This window comes from Rhinopithecus bieti, unplaced genomic scaffold (genome assembly GCF_001698545.2).
Source record: "Rhinopithecus bieti isolate Rb0 unplaced genomic scaffold, ASM169854v2 scaffold_11110, whole genome shotgun sequence".
Taxonomy (NCBI): domain Eukaryota; kingdom Metazoa; phylum Chordata; class Mammalia; order Primates; family Cercopithecidae; genus Rhinopithecus; species Rhinopithecus bieti.
Genome location: NW_016806890.1, coordinates 1001654 through 1023320, shown reverse-complemented (window position 1 = coordinate 1023320; position 21667 = coordinate 1001654). Strand labels below are relative to the sequence as shown.

The following is a 21667-nucleotide window of genomic DNA, read 5'->3' as shown; positions in this document are numbered from 1 at the left end:
ATGACCTGAAAGGTGGGGTAAAACGTCCTGTTTTTTCTTTTTTTTTTTTTTTTTTTTTTTTTTTTTTTTTTTTTTTTGAGACGAGTCGTGCTCTGTCACCTAGGCTGGAGTGCAGTGGCATGATCTCAGCTCACTGTAACCTCTTCTTCCTGGGTTCAAGCCATTCTCCTGCCTCAGCCTCCCCAGTAGCTGGGATTACAGGTACCCACCACCATGCCCAGCTAATTTTTGTATATTTTAGTAGAGACAAGGTTTCACCGTGTTGGCCAGACTGGTCTCAAACTTCTGACCTCGTGATCCACCTGTCTCAGCCTCCCAAAGTGCTGGGATTACAGGCGTGAGCCACTGCACATGGCCCCTGTTTTCTCAGTTTTATAGGACAACTTCATTTAAAAAAATTGAAAATATAATTTACATGCCATAATATTTAGACTTCAGCATGTATATTCAGTGGTTTTTAATATATTCACAAATCATCCCCATCATCTGATTTCAGAACATTTTCATTACCCCAGAAAGAAATCCTGTAACCATTAGTAGTCATTCCCAAGACCCTTTCTCTCTAGTCCCTGGTAAACACTAATCTACTCTCCATCTCTATGGATTTGCCTACTTTGGACATTTCATATAAATGAATTCACACAATATGTGCCCTTCTACGTCTTGTTCTTTCATTTGGCATAATATCTTCAAGGTTCACCTCGGCTGAAGGATGTATTAATATTGCATTTCTTTTTATGGCCAAAAACTATTCCATTATATGGCTAGACCACATTTTATTTATTCACCAGTTGATGAACCTTTAGATTGTTTCTACTTTTTGGTTATTATGAATAATGCTGCTATGAACATCTGTGTACAAGGTTTTTGGTGTGGACATATGGTTTAACACTTTTTTCTTTCTTTCTTTTTTTTTCTGAGAGAGTCTCTTTCGGTGGCCCATGCTGGAGTACAATGGCACCATCTCAGCTCACCGCAACCTCCGCCTCCCGGGTTCAAGCCATATGCCCACCTCAGCCTCCTGAGTAGCTAGGATTACAGGCCCCTGCCACCACACCCAGCTAATTTTTGTATTTTTAGTAGAGATGGGGTTTCACCATATTGGCCAAGCTGGTCTCAAACTCCTGACCTCAGATGATCTGCCCTCCTCAGCCTCCCAAAATTCTGGGATTATAGGCGTGAGCCACTGCGCCCGGCCAGTTTAACACTCTTTTTCTTTTTTGAGATGGAGTTTTGCTCTTGTTGCCCAGGCTGGAGTGCAATGGCACGATCTCAGCTCACTGCAACCTCTGCCTACTGGGTTCAAACGATTCTCCTGCCTCAGCCTCCCGAGCAGCTGGGATTACAGGCATGCTGTACCACGCCCAGCTAATTTTTTATATTTTCAGTAGAGCCGGGGTTTCTCCATATTGGTCAGGCTGGTCTCAAACTCCCGACCTCAGGTGATTCGCCCGCCTCGGCCTCCCAAAGTGCTGGGATTACAGGCGTGAACCACCGTGCCCGGCCCCCCAAAGTGCTGGGATTACAGGCGTGAGCCACCGTGCCCGGCCGGTTTAACACTCTTAAAGGAAACAAAGATACGCAGTATAGGTTATTACAGCAAGAACAAAAGCAGTAACAGTAACTAGCTCTTAACTATACTAGACCTAAATAGTTAGAGCCTGGGCTTTGGCTTTTGAAAAACCTCTCTCCGGCTTGCTTTTTGGCCTCTACTAACTTGAGGGTGAGCAGCCAAAAGGGGAGGAAATAACCCTCAATCCACAGCTGGGCAGCTACACAGGGACTAGCCTCCCGTACAAAAGGAACAAGGTCCCTGAAGTGCCACTTGCCATCAACCCCCTCCAAAGCTCCCATTTCCAGAGGTGGATATACACCAAGGTCATCTTTAGCATTTCATCCCTATTGAAGCATTGTTATACTGCAAACATGCCCGAGAGGAAGGACAATTGAAGTTATCATCACCCATTTAAGTCTTTGGAATATGTGGTTTTGGTAAGGGGTAAACCCGGGTTTGATAGTGAACCTTGAAGGCCCTTGATATGAGTATAAGAGGGAAATGGCAGGAGTTCAAGGCTGTAGCAAGCTATGATTGCACCACCTGGGTGGTGCATGTCCAGCCTGGGTAGCAAAGTAGGACCCCATCATTACAATCCAAACAAACCCGAGAGAGAGAGAGAGACAGAGAGAGAGAGAGAGAGAGAGAAAGAAATGGGCAGGAGAAAATAGAGAAGAGTCTTGTGCTGAAGTCCATCTACTTTATAATTTTAACAAAGGCTGGCCCTGGAGGTCAGAAACCAATTGATGGTGGCTATGCAAAATGCTGAGTCATAATTCATTTAGTTTGATCATGTTGGTGGAAATATTTGTCTCCCTCATTTCAGGAACACAAATATTATAATCATGTCTGTAAATATATCTGAAAATATCAATTCACTTGTCCACTGAACAGATGACTAGCTACTTGTTAGGTGCCAAGCTAACATGCTAGGTGATAGGGCAAACCTGTCTATGTTAACTTCGGAGATGATACCTGACCCTGCTAATTTCGGGGTTACTGAATAGGTTGCTCACTTTATTTATGTATTTATTTATTTTTATTTATGTATTTATTTATGTATTTATTTATTTATCAAGATGGAGTTTTTGTTCTTGTCACCCAGGCTGGAATGCAATGGTGCGATCTCAGCTCACTGCAACCTCCGCTTCCTGAGTTCAAGCAATTCTCCTGCCTCAGCCTCCCTAGTAGCTGGGACTACAGGTGCCTGCCACCATGCCCAGCTAATTTTTTGTATTTGTAGTAGAGACGAGGTTTCACCATGTTGGCCAGGCTGGTCTTGGACTCCTGGCCTCAGGTGATCCACCCACCTCGGCCTCCCGAAGTGCTGGAATTACAGGAGTGAGCCACCGTGCCCGGCCAATTTATTTATTGTTAAATGTCTGTTGAGTCATAAGGTTGCTCACTTTAGTTTGAGTGGTTGCCTAAGAATTGGTGGCTGCTCAGATTCGTAACAGTTCCAGAAAGCAAACAGAAGGCACATTATAAAGCAAGAAGCCCCTGTCACCATGCAGAGGCCACCAGCATCTCCTCTGACCAGTCCTGGATAATTAAAGAAGCAACCACATCTAAATGCAACAGTACAGTTGGAGGACAGTAGATATTTCCTACTTGTCTAGGTGTGGGGAAAAGCATAAAATAACGAACCAACACACACAACTTTTATTTTGTTTCAATAGCTATGATCCTTGAAGCACGGTTCTGGGTTTACAGTGACACCAACTCTCACAGAGGCATTTTTGTGTAGCTTTAGTGCTTTGCATCTAGTTTTAAGAACTTAATGTAATCACTTTTGCTATTCCATATAAGAAAATATGGAAAGGGTTCAATGTTTGCTTTGGGAGTCAAACATTTCTAGGTAGTAATCCAAATTCTGTTACTTAACTAGTCTTAGCCAAGTTTAACTCCTTGGAGGCTCAGTTTCCTAATCCATAAAGTGGGATCATAGCATCCACCTTGTTAGAGATAAGACAGCTAAGTGATGCCGCATGGTGCCTGGTGTTTAGGAAGTACACAGTACTTCATGGGTATTATTTCTTGTTTTTCTGACTACTGGAAACTCTTCAAGGGCAAGGACTACTTTTCCTTTATTTCTACAGTGTCCACAAAACCCTCCATATAATACCAGGGACACAGTACTCACATAATGAAGGTTTAGTCATGAAATATGAATTTAAGGGAATAAACATGAGAGCTGAATTGGAATAAAAAGAGAACATTTAGCCTGTGGCTAATGCCCTAAAAGTAGAAGATGCATATAGAATAGCCAAAGGAAGGCTATGTCTTACCTGTTGTTATTTCTTTTTTATTTTTTTATTGTTTGAGATGGAGTCTCGCTCTGTCGCCCAGCTGGAGTCCAGTGGCACAATCTCAGCTCACTGCAGCCTCCACCTCCTGGGTTCAAGTGATTCTCCTGCCTCAGCCTCCCGAGTAGCTGGGATTATAAGCACGTGCCACCAGGCCTGGCTAATTTTTCTATTTTTAGTAGAGACAGGGTTTCCCCTTGTTGGCCAGGCTGGTCTCAAAGTCCTGACCTCAGGCAATCCAGCCACCCATCTCAAACTCCTGACCTCAGGTAATCTACCCACCTCAGTCTCCCAAAATGTTGGGATTATAGGCGTTAGCCACTGTGCCCGGCCCCCTATTGCTATTTCTAAGGGCACATTTAGAACACTGGCCCCTCACTGTGACTAAAGAGTATCACAGTCTTGCTCCCCATAAACTGCACACTCAGATGCATATATATTCTGCTACCAGCATGTTCACGATTCTTTAATTTTCTTTCTCTTTTTTTGGTAGGAGGTGAGAATAGTCAGCCCACAGAACAGCCTTTTGAGCTAATTCCACTGAAAGATAACTGTAGCAAAGAACTACATAGAGTTCACCCTTTTGGACCAAAATGGATTATCTTCTTGTGAGTACACAAATGTTCCACTACATATTAGCTTAGTCAATGCCTTAGACAAGTTAAACAAACTCTGAGTTCAACATGGGACCTTTTCAAGGACAAGGAGAGGCCATGTTGAACTTTCTTGAGCTGATCTGATCTGGATTTTGATGAGAGTTAGTTTTTAGAATGACAGTATCAATTGTAAAGGGCTCCCAGGGACCAATTCCACTTGTATGAGCCAATGTACTTAAATTACAGATTCCTGTTCCATCTGGATGGCTATTGAATTAAAACTGAGAGAGAGATAAATTACCTCTTCCCTGGAAATAAGGGTGATGGCTTTTAAAATTTAAAATACTCCAGTTCTTTCAGCCAATAGCTAGATTACTTGACCCTAAACTGCTCATAAGACATTCCTGTATACACACACATAGACACACATATGTTCACCATAATATTTTTAGAGTTGGACACTACACAAATGCCCACCAATATAGAGTAAGAAAATATATTCTAGGATATTCATAGATGGACATGCCATTCACCCATAAATATAATGAAGTAGTTCAATATGTTCTATCAAGGAAAGAAAATAACCATGATTTATTACATTTAAAATCCATTATGAAACAGGATAGTGTGATCTCATTTTAAAATTATGTATGTTAGCAGATAGATAGATACAATCTGAAAGAAGAGACAGTATGTTATTAATAGTTTTCTCTGGGGGCTGGGCTTAAGGGGTACTTAACTATATTTCTTTAGTTTTGATTGGTTTATGGAGCACATATTATTAATAAGCAGAAAAAATTATTTTTGTAAAAGAATAAATGCTAAAATATTAATAGTAAATGATAGAAAATTAAACCAGCTTCTGGCTCAATGGCCATGGTTTAGTGTCTTACCTTTTCCCTGAAATGCTGATTTTTAGAGGCTGCTGCCAAGTAAAGCGTCACAGCCTCACTAACTTCATTGTCCTCTCTGGTTAATAGCAGAGCCAGAGTCCTGAGTACTTCCTGCTGGGCCGGGAGGTTGCTGGGAGCAAGGTCACTCATGGTCTGTAGCAGTTTTTCATCTCTCAGTGATTGCAGAGTCTGAACCATGGAAACTAGAGGGTAAGAAGGAGGGAGATTTCATGTTCTGACATGCTAAAGTAACGAGCTCGTTACAAATATAAATAGAACTCAACTACATAAGAAACTATAGTATAGTAACTCAAATACATATGAAAAATTAGCATCAGATAAAGGTGGTATTTCAGATTGGTGAGAAAAGGACAGACTATTCAAATAACTACATTACAGTGATGGGCAAAGCACATGGGAAAAAGTGAAGGTGGGTTTCTATCTCATAATGGCTACAAAAATAACTTATAGATGAATTAGCCCAATGTAAAAATATGCAGAAGAAAATACAGGTAGACAGTTTTTACAATCTTCCTAATATATGTATGGCAGACTCAATTGCTCCTCTTTTAGTCAAACCTGTCTGGCAAAACCCCAATCCTGGGTGAACCCAGTACAGAAACCAAGTCTTCACTGAGGCAACTGGGCCCTGATGGAGCAACCTATTTATTTATTTATTTATTTATTTAGTTTTTTCTTTTCTTTTCTTTCTTTCTTTCTTTTTTTTTGAGACAGAGTCTTGCTCTTGTTGCCCAGGCTGGAGTGCAAATAGTGTGATCTCAGTTCACTGCAACCTCTGCCTCCTGGGTTCAAGTGATTCTCCTGCCTCAGCCTCCCAAGTAGCTGGGATTACAGGTGCATGCCACCATGCCCAGCTAATTGTTGTATTTTTAGTAGAGACAGGTTTCACCATGTTGGCCAGGCTGGTCTCAAACTCCTGACCTCAAATGATCCACCCGCCTTGGTCTCCCAAAGTGCTAGGATTACAGGTGTGAACCACCGTGCCTGGCCAGAGCAACCCGTTTTGTTGGTTGGAATATTAAGATAATATAGTAAAAAATAAGGTTTTGAGTCCCATGTGGACAAATTAACCATGTTCCTTGAATAAAGAGTATACTATACTCCCTAACCAGAAATCCAGCATGATCAACTGTTCGTCACAAAAACACTGGGATGAGGATGTGTCTGGTCAGTACAGATGGAAAAATAAAAGCCAAAATTCATGCTCCATGAATAAAACAACATTCTCTACACAGTGGACAAATATGTGACTTATTTAGATTTTTTGTTTTGTTTTGTTTTAATTTCCTATTTTCCTTGCTGTGGATGCTCTATCAATTTCACTGCTTTGTAAATAAACACCCTAGTAAAAAGCCTCAAGGCAGCATTATGGATTGTAACATCTAAATTAACAAATAGCAGAAAATAGCCTAAATGTTCAACAATATAATCAAATACATTAGTATACATTCAAATGCAGAACTATTAATCTAATAACTAACATAATCTAATACAAATGCTTTCAAAGAATACTTAGTAACACAGAACATAATATCAAATAAAAAACAGGATCAATACTCTATAAGGCATAATTACAATTTTGAATCCAAAACCCACATACATTCAACTGAAAAGAAGTTTAAAAATAGGAGGAAGAGAGATTGGAATTTCTTTCTTTATACTTCCTGTTTAATAATATATTATATATTTTTAAATAATGAAGCTGTTCCCTTTTATATTGAAAGAAAAGAGACACTTAAAAGGTTAAGGGTTTTTTTTTCTCATTGTCATTTCCCATTTCTGTTAGTAAATGAATAAGCTTTCTTGGGGACCATGTAATAAGAGGCTGGAGATGTAAATTGCCACTGATATAATCTGAGTAATAGAAACGTTTTCTCAGGATATTGATTTAGTTGGGATAAATTTAGTATCAAGAAATGAAGATTATATTATAAAATAAGACTTTGTGGTCCTAAAACAAGGTCTTTCTGCTCGTGCTTTGTCTTCCTGGTCCTCTGTGCTGGCGTCTGCCTCATCAGGGGTTATGCTCAGACTCTCTCCCATGCTCCGTGCTGGTACAGTGCTGGGTGAAGGAAGATTTTTCTTCCTTCACTATGATGCCACCCAATGTGCTGACTGTGTTGTTGCAGGATTTGATGTTCTGGAGAGAGAAGGGGTAAGCCTGGGCTTGTGCCAGACATGTTGCTGCTGCCTGGTGCCGTGCCAGACTCACCTAGCTCCAAAGAACACACCTCATTCCTCCCGTCCCTTTTAACCTGCATTGTCAAGTCTCCGTGGATTTATAGAGCACAAGCCTGGGAACCAGAAACCAGCCCCTGACTACCTGGCTCCACTCCCAAAGTGGAGTTTTCATTTGATTCAGATTGTTCTTTTATTTCCAGTCTCTGAAGGGCCACGTTGAATGACAAGAACCAGCTTCACTGCTGCACGTCTGCACTGACAGCTGTTCTCCTTGTTCCCTGGACATGTAGCCCTAGAGTTAGTTTTCCACCTTTTCCTCCTTTCCTTTCCCACCATGTTACCTACCTGCCTTCTTTAAAACCCCATTTCTTCCTATTATTATTGAAAGCCTCACCAAAAAGGGCAATATAAAACAGTATTGCCTGTAGGATTGATCCGACTAATGGCAAATACATTACTGAAGGAAATAAATTACAGTGAAAGCTTAAATCATTTACCAACTTCCCGTAAATGGTACCTCTCTGCCAGATAATTGAGTTGCTCCTAGTGAATCCCTGGTTTAACAAGGGGCTCACTAATGTTAAAAGTCCAAAAGTCATTTAAAAGGCAAATTGCACCTCTACTGTGGACTTGAAAAATAAAAGGCCATCATTGCCCAAAGCCATGATTTAAAAGACCAGAGATATTGCCAAATTGAGCCACCGCTACACTACAATGTGACAAAAGAACATGTCCCACCTTGCCTTGCCAGTTGGCTCAGGTAACTCTCCAGGTCACTGACGCCGTGGCTGGTGAAGTAACTGTAATACTGGAAAACAGTGACGACTTCCGAGGACAGGCTGGAGGAAAGCAGAGGCTCAGCCCGGTCCAGAATTTGGGACACCAGGGTTCGAAACACTATTCGGAAGGGAAAGACACAAAGCAGCTTTAGATATATGACCATTCATTCATTCAATAACTTTTATTTTTATTTTTATTTTAGAGACAGGGTCTCACTTTGTTGCCCAGGTTGGTCTCAAACTCCTGGGCTCAAGCAGTCCTCCTGCCTCAGCTTCCCAAGTAGATGGAATTGAAGGCATGAGCCATCACATCTGGCTCAATAAGTTGGTTATCTTTTATTGTGGTTGAAGATAGAGTGAAGTAGGTAAAGTAAGCAGTTGGATGGTTTTTGCACATGTGCACACCTGTGTAACTGCCATTTAGATCAAGATATGGAAGACGGCCCGCATTCCATAAGGTTTCCTTGTGCCCCTTCCCAGTCCATAGCTACCCTTCCCTTCCCTTATATGTAACATATATATGAAGAAATATTATATATGTGTGTGTAGAAGAGAGATAAAAAGGAAGAGGAAGAGACAAGTGAGAGAGGAAAAGAGAAGGAAGGAAGGAAAGAAGGAAGGAAAAATGAAGGGAAGAGAAAGGAAGGGAAGGACACAAATCGGCAACCATCTGACTTCTATCAACATGAATTAGTTTCACCTGTTCTTGAACTTCATGTAAATGTAATTATATGGTATGTACTTTTGGTGTCTTGTTCCTTTTACACAACAAAGTATCTGTGAGATTCATTCAAATTATTGATTATAGCAATAATGTATTCTCTTTAAAAATTGCTGGCCCAGGGCTGGACACAGTGGCTCACTCCTGTAATCCCAGCACTTTAGGAGGCTGAGGCAGGTGGATCACCTGAGGTCAGGAGTTCAAGACCAGCCTGGCCAACATGGTGAAACGCTGTTTCTACTAAAAATATAAAAATTAGCCGGTCATGGTGGCATGTGCCTGTAATCGCAGCTACTGGGGGTGCTGACGCAGGAGAATCGCTTGAACCTGGGAGGTGAAGGTTGCAGTTAGCTGAGATCACACCATTGCACTCCGGCCTGGGCAATAGAGCGAGACTCCATTTCAAAAAAGAAAAAAAGAAAAAAAAATATTGCTGGCCCAGAGTAGTGGCTCACAACTGTAATTCCAGCACTTTGGGAGGCCAAGGGAGGATTGCTTGAGCCCAGGAGTTCAAGACCAGCCTGGGCAAGAGGGTGAAACCCCGTCTCTACTGAAGGTACAAAAGTTAGCCAGGCGTGTTGGCATCTGCCTATAGTCCCAGTACAAAAGGGAAAGAGGCAGGAGAATCTCCTGAGCCCAGGAGATGGAGGCTGCAGTGAGCTGTTATCACACCACTGCATTCCCCCTGGGTGACAGGGTGAGACCTTGTCTGTATTTTGTTTTCAAAAATTGCTGTGTAATACTCTGTGCTATGAGTATATTACAATTTATCCATTCTCTTGTGGGCATTTAGGTTGTTTCCAATTTTTGGCTCTTATGAGTAAAGCTGGTAGGAACCTTCATATAAATGTCCTTTCTTGTGAACATAGCACTTATTAGTCTTTACATATTTAGGAGTGAATGTGCTGGATCCAAGGGTAGGGGGTATATTGAGCTTTAGTAGAAACTGCCAAACAGTTTTTCCAAAGTGATCATACCATTTGACACTCTCAAACTGGTGAAATTGTAATGAAAGAAGTACACATATAGAAATAACAATACATAAGAACGTAGTAGCTTTATTATTATTGAGATGGAGTCTCACTCTGTCATCTAGGCTGGAATGCAGTGGCGTGATCTCAGCTCACTGCAACCTCTGCCTCCTGGGTTCAAGCGATTCTCCTGTCTCAGTCTCCCAAGTAGCTGGAATTACAGGCGTGGGCCACCATGCCCGGCTAATTTTTGTATTTTTAGTAGAGACGGAGTTTCGTCACGTTGGCCAGGCTGGTCTCGAACTCCTGACCTCAGGTGATCCACCTGTCTTGGTCTCCCAAAGTGCTGGGATTACTGATGTGAGCCACTGTGCCTGGCTAAAATGTAATAGCTTTAAATGTCACTGCTGATGTTCTGAATTAAAACAGTTCAACATCTTTCTTTTCTTAAATCTGAGTAGATGTTTTCCCTGGACAGTACACTTCTTTTTTCAGGGCTGGCCTTTTGTATGCTTCCCATCCACAGGCAAGTGGTAGGAGGAACCCCCCGGATCCCGCCGCAAAGCCCACTCTCACACTGAAGGACAGAAATTCTCTCTCTACTGCTGCCTCGTACCTGGGTCTGCAAGTCCTGGATATTCTTTGTTGACAGTTCTGGCAAAGCTGGCCTCCAGTTGCTTAATCACTCTGTCCGCTGGGCTGTGGTAGACACCAATAGGGCTGCAGCACTTGGTCCAGAATGACAGCAAAGACAGCTTTTTGTGAAATTCTGGTATGGCTGGAAAAGAAGAGCAACCCCCCATCTCATAACACATTTTATTTTATTTTATCTTTTTGAGACAGAGTCTTGCTCTGTTACCCAGGCTGGAGTGCAATGGCATGATCTTGGCTCACTGCAACTTCCGCTCCGAGGTTCAAGTGATTCTCTTGCCTCAGCTTCCCAAGTAGCTGGGATTACAGGCATGCACCAACACATCTGGCTAATTTTTGTATTTTTATTAGAGATGGGGTTTTACCATGTTGGTCAGGCTGGTCTCGAACTTCTGGCCTCAAGCAAACCACCCACCTCGGCCTCCCAAAGTGCTGGGATTATAGGCGTGAACCACCGCGCCTGGCCATAACACATTTTAAGTGAAGCAGATGAAGACGTGTTGGGGCAAGGGTGTGTGTGGGGGAGGTTTTTAGGGACCTTTTTTCTCCCCATAAGACTGTGATTAGTTTTCAGATGGAACTAGCAGATTCCTCTGTGGTTGGCAGATGGCCCAAAGGGTAAAGAAGTTATTACAGGAACTCATCCTGCCTGGGGAACAAAGAAAACAGAGCAAAAACAAGGCTGCTTGCTGTGAGTGATAGGAAACACAGGAGCTCTACCCTTGGGAAACATTCCAATCATGGGTTTTCCTGTAACTCCACAGCAGAAATCATACAGGATCAAGGACTCAAACTTGAGGAGTTTCCTGAAGGGGATGGGAGGTAGCGGTAGGTGGCTGGAGGAAATTTTTACCCTGCCCAGGTGGTTCCCTGACTGAAATGACTGAGCAGCATGGTACCAGGTGGCATAGGAACAATGTTTCACTTGCATGTGTCATGATCATGAGGAGGGGGCTGGGAGAGGAGAGGACACAAGTCACGCACAGCCTGAATGTCCTGCCCCTCTTCATGCCCCTCAGAGACCAGCCAAGGTCACCTACTTCTACTGGGAATGGATGTGGGAGGCAGAAATGTACAGGGAGAATAAGATAGAGGAAGTTTTAGGTTTAATCAGAGATTACCTGGAAGACCCTATTTCTGCTGAATATCTGATATGAAAAAAGACATAAATTCTGGTTTCTACAAAAGTGCCCCATAGCCAGATCACACAAATTCAAAGGCATCTTTCCCATGTCAAATTCTTCATCTAAAACTCTTAGAATCAGGAACTCTCCTGGAGGTGTTTGCATCCATGTATTTGTACCTTTCCCGAGCAGGGTCTGGCAGGATCTTCCATTTGACAGTCACTATATGAGTTGTCTTAGCCACCTCCAGGGTACAAGGACATCCAATAGTCATCTGTCCCTAAAGGGAACCGCACCAGCAGAAAGTCTGTGAAACTCTGCCTGTGAAGTGGGTGCTGTTTCTGTTTCTGTATCTGACTTCTGGAGGTGGAGACCCCTGGAAAAAAACTGTGTGTCTGCTGCTTTGACTCAGAAAGCCGAAATGTGACATTAATGAGTCCAATTTGTTTGCAGACCTTTCTCAATCCTGTGACCGAAGAATGCTTTTCTGTTTTTCCAACAAAGCAATGAACATGCATAGGGAGTGGACTGGGCTAGTGGTGTCATCATTTACATGAATAGCGGTGTAATTGGCAGACACTTACCTTCCACAACAGAACTGATATTTCCTATGTTCTCATCACTGACAGCAGCGAGTTTCTCCATCACTTGGATCTGCCTAGAAAGCTTCTCTAAGAGACTTCTTGCCACAAATGGGATTTTGCTTGAGAAAACAATTTGCTGGTAAAACAAACAAAACCACGTTTCAATTATGTTGTTTTCAGTAGAGCTTTCTCTATCCAGCTTCATCCTTCCTGAATGTGGTGGTGATACTAAATAAACTCATGCAATGTTTTTCTTCCAGCTTGATAATGATCCTCATTCCATGCCAGTTACAACATCTGATGAAATCGGGCATGTTTTTGTTGCTTTGCATTTCTTCATGTGTGCATAAATTCTGGAACTTTCTCAGTAGTAGGTCTACAACGTTATTATAAAGCTGCCTTCCCTTTTATGTACTATGAATCTGATCTTCCCCTTTGAAACATGAGGGGCAGTTTAGGCTGTGTCTTGGTGTGTAAGCAGAAATAGATTTGTCTTATAAATGCAGTAATTTTTCACAGCATGGTTTTATTTTTGTGTGTGTGTGTTCAAGTTGAAAGTTAAGGGCAGGTTAAATGATAATAATAATTACAATCAGAGCTATCTCTTGATAACAAATGAGTGCTTACTATGTGCCAGGCACTGGTCTGAGTCCTGTATAAGTGTTAGCTTATGTTATTTCTCATAACAACCCAATGAGGCGGGTCCTATTGATATCCCCATTTTACTGATGAGAAAATTGAGGCACAGAGAGATTAAGCAACCCGCCCAAGGTCACATAAGTTGTAAGTGGGTTCATTTGTGTGCAGTTCACAAGAATGAGAAGGCCTAAGAGAGGAAAGAATATAAGTCACTTGCTGCCCAATGGTTCTATTCCTCTCTGTGTCTCTCAGAGACTTGTCTCGATCACCTGGTAGGCATAGATGCAGAACACAGACCTGTACTACTATGCTGCATTGTTTAAAGTATTGAGACTCTAAAACAAATAGGATTTTCAAACCCAGCACTTTGGGAGGCTGAGGCAGGCAGATCATGAGGTCAGGAGATTGAGACCATCCTGGCCAACATGGCGAAACCCCACCCCTACTAAATATACAAAAATTAGCCAGGCGTGGTGGTGCAGGCTTGTAGTCTAAGCTGTTCAGGAGGCTGAGGCAGGAGAGTCGCTTGAACCCTGGAGGCGGAGGCTGCAGTGAGTCAAGATTGTGCCACTGCACTCCAGCCTGGGTGACAGAGTAAGACTCTGTCTCAAAAAAAAAAAAAAAAAAGTCTAGTGCAGCAATTATGTACTAACACCTTTCTTGTGAGTAAATACAATAGCAATGAACTGCTTTATTTTGAAAATAATTGTAGTGATTATGATTCTTAGAAAATGCACATCTTTATCTCTCTGTGATTACATACCTAACAAATAAGTAAGCTCACACACGAATCAATGCAAGTGAGAAGTTAAGTTTCTAATCCTCACTCCTTCAATCTACATCTTTATATCCACCTCTTCTGTTTTTGTACCATTGCTCATCCCCACAGAAAGGTTGAATTATTATAATCACGGCCTTATTACTGAGAGAAACACTTCATTGACTGCTTACACTAAAAACATGCCAATTAGTCTTTGCGAGGAAACAGTCACTCCTTCATAGACAAGAATTCTTTTATGTCTCACAAAACAGCTATTTTTCGCTGAAAGAGAAACAAGTGGTTTGCTTGGTGTAGTATCAAGGTCAGCAAGGACAAAGAGCTGTCTTGTTCAAATGGTTGGTGAGTAGAAAACAGTTATACATAAATAAAAATCCCTGTCTATTTTGATCAGAAAAAAAAATTGCACATTCTACCAGATTGGTTGTCAATCTCATGGTTTGTGAGACCTTTGTGGTTTTTGACCTTGAAACTCAACAGAAGAGTGCAACTAAGTGTTGGCTAACCAAGTGGCAGGAGTTATAATTGCCAACCAGTCTCCCACAGCACACAGTTGTCTGAGGCTTCTCTGATGCTCTTCATCTATGGTGGAGAAGCATATTCTCCTTACATGTGTGTTACCAAGGAGGCAACACTGCCCCTCTGCTGGGCTCCCAAGGGACCCTTGGCTCCTCATCCTGACTCTTGTCTTCCAACAGGTTCTGTGCTTTTGGGTTGCAACAATTCCTCCTCTTTCTGCACCCTTCCTGCTTGGCTGATCCCCTTACACTTTTTTTTCTTTTTTCTTTTTTTTTTAAATGAGGCCTCAGCCTCTCAAAGTGCTGGGTTTGCAAATCCCATTTGTTTCAGAGTCCAAATACCTTAGACAATTCAGCATGGTAGTACAGGTCCGTGTTCTGCATGTATGCCTACCAGGTGATCGAGACAGGTCTCTGAGAGACACAGAAAGGAGTAGAACCATTTTTACCCAGGCCGGAGTGCAGTGGCGCCTTCACAGCTCACTGCAACCTCTGCCTCCCAGGCTCAAGCAATCCTCCCTCCTCAGCCTCCTGAGTAGCTGGGACCACAGGCATGTGCCACCATGCCTCACTAATTTTTGTATCTTTTGTAGAGATGAGGTTTCACTCTGTTGACCAGGCTAGTCTCAAACTCCTGGGCTCAAACAATCTTCCTGCTTTGGCCTCCCAAAGTGCTGGGACTATGGGCGTAAGCCCCTGTGCCTGGTCTGGAACCATTATATTAGCTTCTGCATTCTCTTCTTGTTTCACATACATCCAAGCAAGCTGGGAGAAGAATGATGTTAGGAGAAGAAAAGCAACCAGACAAGAAGAAAGCTCTTAAATAGATGCTTGAGGAAAAATGCTTTGTTCAAGACAGCTGAAACCCTTCCTGCAACAAAAGAATTTCAGAACATTTGCTCCACTGTTGAAAAACCTTAAGTGGTAAACAGCTTGGGATGAGAAGAAAAATCAGCTCTGTGGTGTCCCAGAGTGAGAGCTAAATGGTGATGATGATGGCCTAGAGAAATATCTCTTAGCATTGCTAATAAGAAGTACTTATTCAAGATCCAGAAGACTGTGGTTAGATTCTTTAACACTTTCTTTTAGCTCTCCAGGTGGTGAAAAAGTAATTCATTTGACATTCACATTAATATATTCAGTACTACTGGCTTTCAAACTCCATTGCAGATGGTGGAATACAAATGCTTTCCCCCTCGCCACCCCCTCAATCACATTATTCTCATTTACTACCAAATGAGACAACAGTGAGAGCTAACCACATTCCACCTACTACTGCTAAGGTCTGGAGAGTTAGGTTCGAAGATGAAAAACCCAAGGTTGTAGAGGGTTGGGCAGGCCCAACCTCTACAAGTCAGAGTTTTTGACTTGGCTCAAACCAGAGCAAGACTGTTCTCTTATTCCTGAATTCTCATTTCCCTGGCAACACTAAAAAATGAAAGCACACTTCCTGGTATGTAAATCACCTGGCACCTCAAACACAAATTCATCGCTGATCCTACCTGCACGAGTTGGGTGCAGTACTGGAGGTGCCTGATGATGGTGATGTCCAGGCTCTCGTTGCCTGTGGTCAGTGGGAGAGGACTTCCTGCCACACTGGTCCCAACTCCTGTGTCTTCAGTGAGCGCTTCACTGAGATGGCCCCTGGCTTCTGGGTGAACTGACCTGTAACTGTTGAAGGTGGGCAAAACATTAGCTATTCTTTTTCTGTGCACAAAACCACAGGTCAAGTCAACATGGTTTGCATCAGGCCCCAGCACCACCCCTGAAAACAGTCTTTCACTTGCCTATCTTGAAAATAGAGACACCTTTCAAAATTACTTAATTCTGCCTGGTCACCAAATTGCCTAGAGTTAAAAGGAAATGCAAACAAATTGCTTTCAAAGTTCTTTCTCTGCTTCTTAAGCCTAATGAACCACTTATGAAGTCGTTTCACCCAGAAGTCTTTGAAACATGCCCTCAGTTTGAATGTGTTGCACTTTCCTGCTCTGTTGACAGGGTGATCTGCCAAATTTTCTGGGATTAAACTGTCCTCTATATTTGTGGTTTCCCAAAGGCAATACCATTAAGAAATAATCTGTCAAGGCTTTTTTCCTGGCCTCAGATCAATTGCTACTTGAATAAAAGGAAAAAGGAAAGCTGCCAAGAAGAGAGACATGATGTTCTACTCTGGACAAAAGTTAAAAAGGGTGTTTGCACATTTAGAGGAATAGCTTAGTTCTGCCTCTCACGCTTTGTTTAAACCTCCTTGTTGAACTGTATGAAGTTATATCATGATAGGCATCTACATTTTAAAAAATCTCTTGCATTGATTATCTAATTTTATTCTTAAAATCAACCTGTGTACTGGGGAGGGTGGCAAGAGTGATCTTGTTTCCCATGATTAGCAGGGATGTTAAGAGTGTCCTGATTCACCCAGCTAGACAGGACAGGGCAGATTTGGGCTTCTAGCCTCACACTCTCTGGTGTCCACAATTTTAAAAGATCAGCACCAGAGCTTAGAGGCTTTGAATGCTTTATTCTGATTCACATTTGCCTCCAAGGGGAAATCATTCAGTTTGTGTCCGGGCAGTCCACACATAGCAGCTGTTACATATTTAAAACACACACACACACACACACACACACTCTTCCCTAATACTTCTGATGACATACAATGAGATTAATCAAATTAGACATATTTAATATCGATGTATAACATTTATAAAATCTGTGATATTTCTGTTGTTAAAATGTTTCTTATAGCAAGAAGAAAAAAAGTTTAGATTGATGCCTGACTTTGCTATATCCTGTAACAGCTTAAGGTAACAAGTAAGCAGAAAAATTTTTGGATAAGAAGCATTTCACAAATTCTATCAAGCTAAAAAATATGAAGGCAGAACAATTTACTTTTATTTATTTTTTTTTGAGATGGAGTCTCACACTGCTACCCAGGCTGGAGCACAATGGCTCAATCTCAGCTCACTGCAACCTCCACCTCCCAGGTTCAAGCCATTCTCCTGCCTCAGCCTCCTGAGTAGCTGGGACTACAGGCATACACCACCATGACTGGTTAATTTTTGTATTTTTTCACCATGTTGATCAGGCTGGTCTCGAACTCCTGACCTCAAGTGATTCACCCTGTTCGGCTTCCCAAAGTGCTGGGATTACAGGAGTGAACCACCAGGCCCTGCCTTATTTATTTATTTGAGAGAAGGTCTTGCTCTGTTGCCCAGGCTGGAGTGCTGTGGTACAATCTCAGCTCACCTTGACCTCCTGGGTTCAAGCAATCCTCCCACCTCAGCCTCCGCATAGCTGGGACAACAGGTGCGTACCACCACACCCAACTAACTTTCGTATTTTTAGTAGAGATGGGATTTTGCCATGTTTCCCAGGCTGGTCTTGAACTACTGAGTTCAAGTAATCCTCTGGCCTTGGCTTCCCAAAGTGCTGGGATTATAGGCATGAGCCACCATGCCTGGCCAAATGTAGGATAATTTAAACATTACATTCATTTAATAAATTTTCTTTGCCATGTCCCCAGTTTGCTTAAGCGGTAAATTCAAGTTCTCATGGTTTTTTTCCTGGTTTTATTTTGAAAAAGGAAACCCTTCAGGGACAACAACAACAAAAAAACTAACATCTTTCAGAGAGATTTGTGAAGGTTGAAGTCACAGCTTGCTGTAACTTGAAACCTGTTTACGTCATATTGTGCCAAAGGTAAAGATGAGTGGGCAATCCACCCCCACTTTGGGAAAGTGTGTTTTCTTTCACAGCAATTGGTGGAGGTGGGTACGTTCCACTGTACTTATTTTGCTTTATCTGTAGTTAATAAAATTGGACCCCAGGCTCTAGTTCTCAAAATGTGATTTGGCTGCACGAGGACACCTGATGGTGAAGGTGACAATGTTTCACCTTCATCCACTGCTTCCAGAGAAGGTCACATTCTCCACCTAGATTGCTGCAGAACCAGTGGCAGTCATCGGTCATCCTCTCTTACATTCTAAGAGAAATATGCACTATGGGACTTAAACTTGGCTTTGATGCATGCCTTGATGAACTCAGTCTCATGCAAAGACTCACTGGGTTGAAGGAAGCATAAAGGATTGGGAAAGGGAAGCTCAACAAAACAAAGGCAACTGAAGTAAAGTGCAAGCCAGGGAGAACCAGGTCCAAATTTGTCATCCAGTAAGAGTTCTCCAGAAATGTGTATACCTAGTTAATTTGGAATTAATTGCATGGGGTCAAGTTGTAGACACTGAACCGTATAAGACACATGTGAGGGCTGGGTGTGGTGGCTCACACCTGTAATCCCAGCACTTTGGGAGGCTAAGGCGGGTGTATCACCTGAGGTCAGGAGTTCAAGACCAGCCTGGCCAACATGGTGAAACCCCGTCTCTACTAAAAAAATACAAAAATTAGCTGGGTGTGGTGGCAAGCGCCTGTAGTCACAGCTACTGGGGAAGCTGAGGCAGGAGAATTGCTTGAATGTGGGAGGTGGAGGTTGTGGTGAGCTGAGATCGCACCACTGCACTCCAGCCTGGGTGACAGAGCAAGACTCTGTCCTAAAAAAAAAAAAAAATGTGTACACATGTATGTGTATATAAACATTCTCATACAAAATTTTCCTATTTATAAAGAGGAAATATAAAGATATTTATTTTCCCTTAAGCAACTCCAAAGAGATGAATAATATTGATGCTTTTATTGCACTTGACAATAAAAAGGAATTGTAAGCCAACTGGTCACACATGTGGAGAGTTTAATCTTCCTGGAAATGTGTACCAGGTCCCCTCTGACAGTAACAAAGAACTACTGTATCAGCTGTGATAGGAGAAATATAAGGAGACACTAACTCCAGACTTACCTGTGTTTCTCAGTCTCAGTGTCTGAAAATACTGAGTCAGCACCTCCGCCAACATTACAAACCTCATCACCATCCTCCTCCTCGTCAAAATCAGAGGTGTTCAGGAAATCAAAGCTTTCTAAAGCACTTTCAACTGTAAGACTTAAACTGGAAGACCTGCTGCGGCTTACTGCTGGCTTGCACTGTAAAGGCAGAAGGCACCAGGGAGAACATCAACATATCCGGAAAGAGAAACAGGACACACGATGCTCAATTGGAGATGCCACACTTTTTTTTTGTTTCAAGTTTTATTTTTTGTTAGCATTTAAAATGCATTTAAAAATCTTAATATCCAAAAAAAGTACAACCATGGATAAAATGGCACAATATCTGGGACTGGTTGCAGAAGAATCCAGAGGGAAGTAAGCAGGTTGAAGAATAGGAAACAAGATTGGCCATGAGTTGATCACTGGGGAGGTGGAGAGACGGGCACACTGGGATCCATTAGAGGATTGTCTCTACTTCTGTTTGAAATTTTTGTAACAAAAAGTTGAAAACAAAACAAAACAAAACAAAGTCAACCACAAAGCCTTGGGAAACAGAACTGCTATATCCCTCTGCCTAGTGCTCACCCCAAAATAAAATACAACAAGCAGACAAATTTTAAGTCGTGAGTCAATGCTGAATACTGACCAATCTCTAATTCCAAGTGGCAATGTCTTCAGTGTTCTACAAAAGGTGCTAGCTATCTAAGGCACCTGCTCTAAAGGACTAACAAAACAAATCCCAGAAACAGGAAGTGGCTCAAATTCACCTAGCCCATGTTCCCTAGGTAAGAAGCCCTGCATTTTTTTTTTTTTTGTTGAGACAAGGTCTTGCTCTGTCACTCAGGTTGGAGTGCAGTGGTGTGATCACAGCTCACTGCAGCCTCAACCTCCTGGGCTTTAGCAATCCTCTCACCTTAGCCTCCGAGGTGGCTGAGACCACAGGCATGTGTCACCACACCAGGCTAATTCTTTTCCTTTTTGTAAAGACAGGGTCTCTCTATATTGACCATACTTGTCTCGAACTCTTGGGTTCCAGCAATCCTTGGCCTCCCAAAGTGTTGGGATTACAGGCATGAGCCACTGCACCTACTCACAGCATATAATTTTTCCTCGGAGCTTTGAGGGAAGAATGAATGCCTTGCGCATGACAAGAAGCAGCCCTGCTTCCTCTGTAGCTCTGCCTCAAAGGGAACAAGTCCCATCACTTCCCTGACCAGGCCCTGGCATCATGGGAACAATCCCATTCTCTGGCTTGGAGCATTCTATAATGCTGGCCACATGCAGAAACATTACAAGCAAAACAATGCCAGTTGCTACGGGCACAGAGTTGGAGAGAAGTATTTCCAAATATTCAAGAAGATGCTGGGGTTGGTCGAATGGGACAAATTCTGCAAGTAAGAAGCACTAAATGTCTTCCATCCAGTTAGGTGACACTCCGTGCTGATTTCTTAGTGCAAGGTAGAAAGGGCCTTGCAGGGATCTGTCTCTGACACTCAAGATGGCACAAAAGCACATGGGAAAACGTCTTTCAGTCTTTTAAATCACAGTTGTCTCATTCACCCTCAGTGATCTCCGTCCAAGAGGCAGCACCACTTAGTTTCTGATGGTCAAGATGTTTAGCATCCTAGGAATGTGAAGGAGGGAGAAAAGAGAAAGCTTTGTCCAGCTGATGCTTTAATTCTGGCTGGATACAAAGCCGTTTGCCCCAGACCTAAACACTCACTAGTGACGTTTTCAGCAGTCTCAGGGGGAGAGAGGGAGTCGGTTTGGTTTTCACCTGCTTCTAGGGTCTTTTTTCCTAAGCAAGGTGTCTGCACAATTTGATCTTGTACAGTATGGATGTGTTTAAATATTGGTCATGAAAAGGAAGGGGCAGTTGAGGATTTTAGTAGCAGGACAATTTTAGAACAACAGCAGACTGAAATAATACTCTGGAAAGAAGTCTCTGGTCACCAGTTTTTAATAATGCTTAGTGTTTCCTGCAGATTGAGCTACTTAGCAGCATCCTAGATGCCTGGAATGGGACCCGCTATCACTACTGGATTTCTCTAAGGAATTCACTTTAGATGGCATCAATTTGTGTCTTAGCTCTTTGAAATGAATACCTTTTGCCCACAAAGCAAAGCTGGTCAACTGTGAAGAAAAGATAGGTGCTTAGTGGAATACCAGACAAGCAGCCTGCATGTACAAGCCCTGAGCTGATGGTTTTGAACTGATATTTTACAGGAAGTAGATTCAGAGTGCTCTTCTGTTTCTCGGAGGCTATGTCATCAACTGAACTGTCATGAGCATTTGAGGACCTGGAGAGTCAGAGCCTGAATTATCATCTGCCTTAGGCACAAATCTCTTCCAGAGTTAGGTCAGCAAGACTGAGTAGAGAAGGATAAGATGGTCAAAAAGCCTTGGAAATGCAGTTTCAGATGCCACTGGGCATGTAAAAACAATCATCATATTCTTTTTTTTTTTTTTTTTTTTTTT

General features: G+C 42.4%; 1 protein-coding gene across 7 annotated transcripts in view; it reads right to left on the bottom strand.

The window, feature by feature from the left end:
• The window catches only part of RIPOR2 (RHO family interacting cell polarization regulator 2), a 256335-nt gene that overhangs the window by 23668 nt on the left and 211000 nt on the right, over positions 1–21667 (bottom strand). For 6 of the 7 annotated variants that reach the window (XM_017878522.1, XM_017878521.1, XM_017878523.1 and 3 more), the window contains 6 exons: positions 19164–19345; positions 15820–15988; positions 12383–12518; positions 10640–10801; positions 8291–8449; positions 5351–5553 (listed from right to left, as the gene is read on the bottom strand). In XM_017878522.1, the coding sequence (XP_017734011.1) occupies positions 5351–5553; positions 8291–8449; positions 10640–10801; positions 12383–12518; positions 15820–15988; positions 19164–19345 (1011 nt within the window). Of the gene's footprint in view, positions 1–5350; positions 5554–8290; positions 8450–10639; positions 10802–12382; positions 12519–15819; positions 15989–19163; positions 19346–19431; positions 20814–21667 lie in introns of those variants that run through there. The other variant, XM_017878527.1, reaches the window with a different exon arrangement.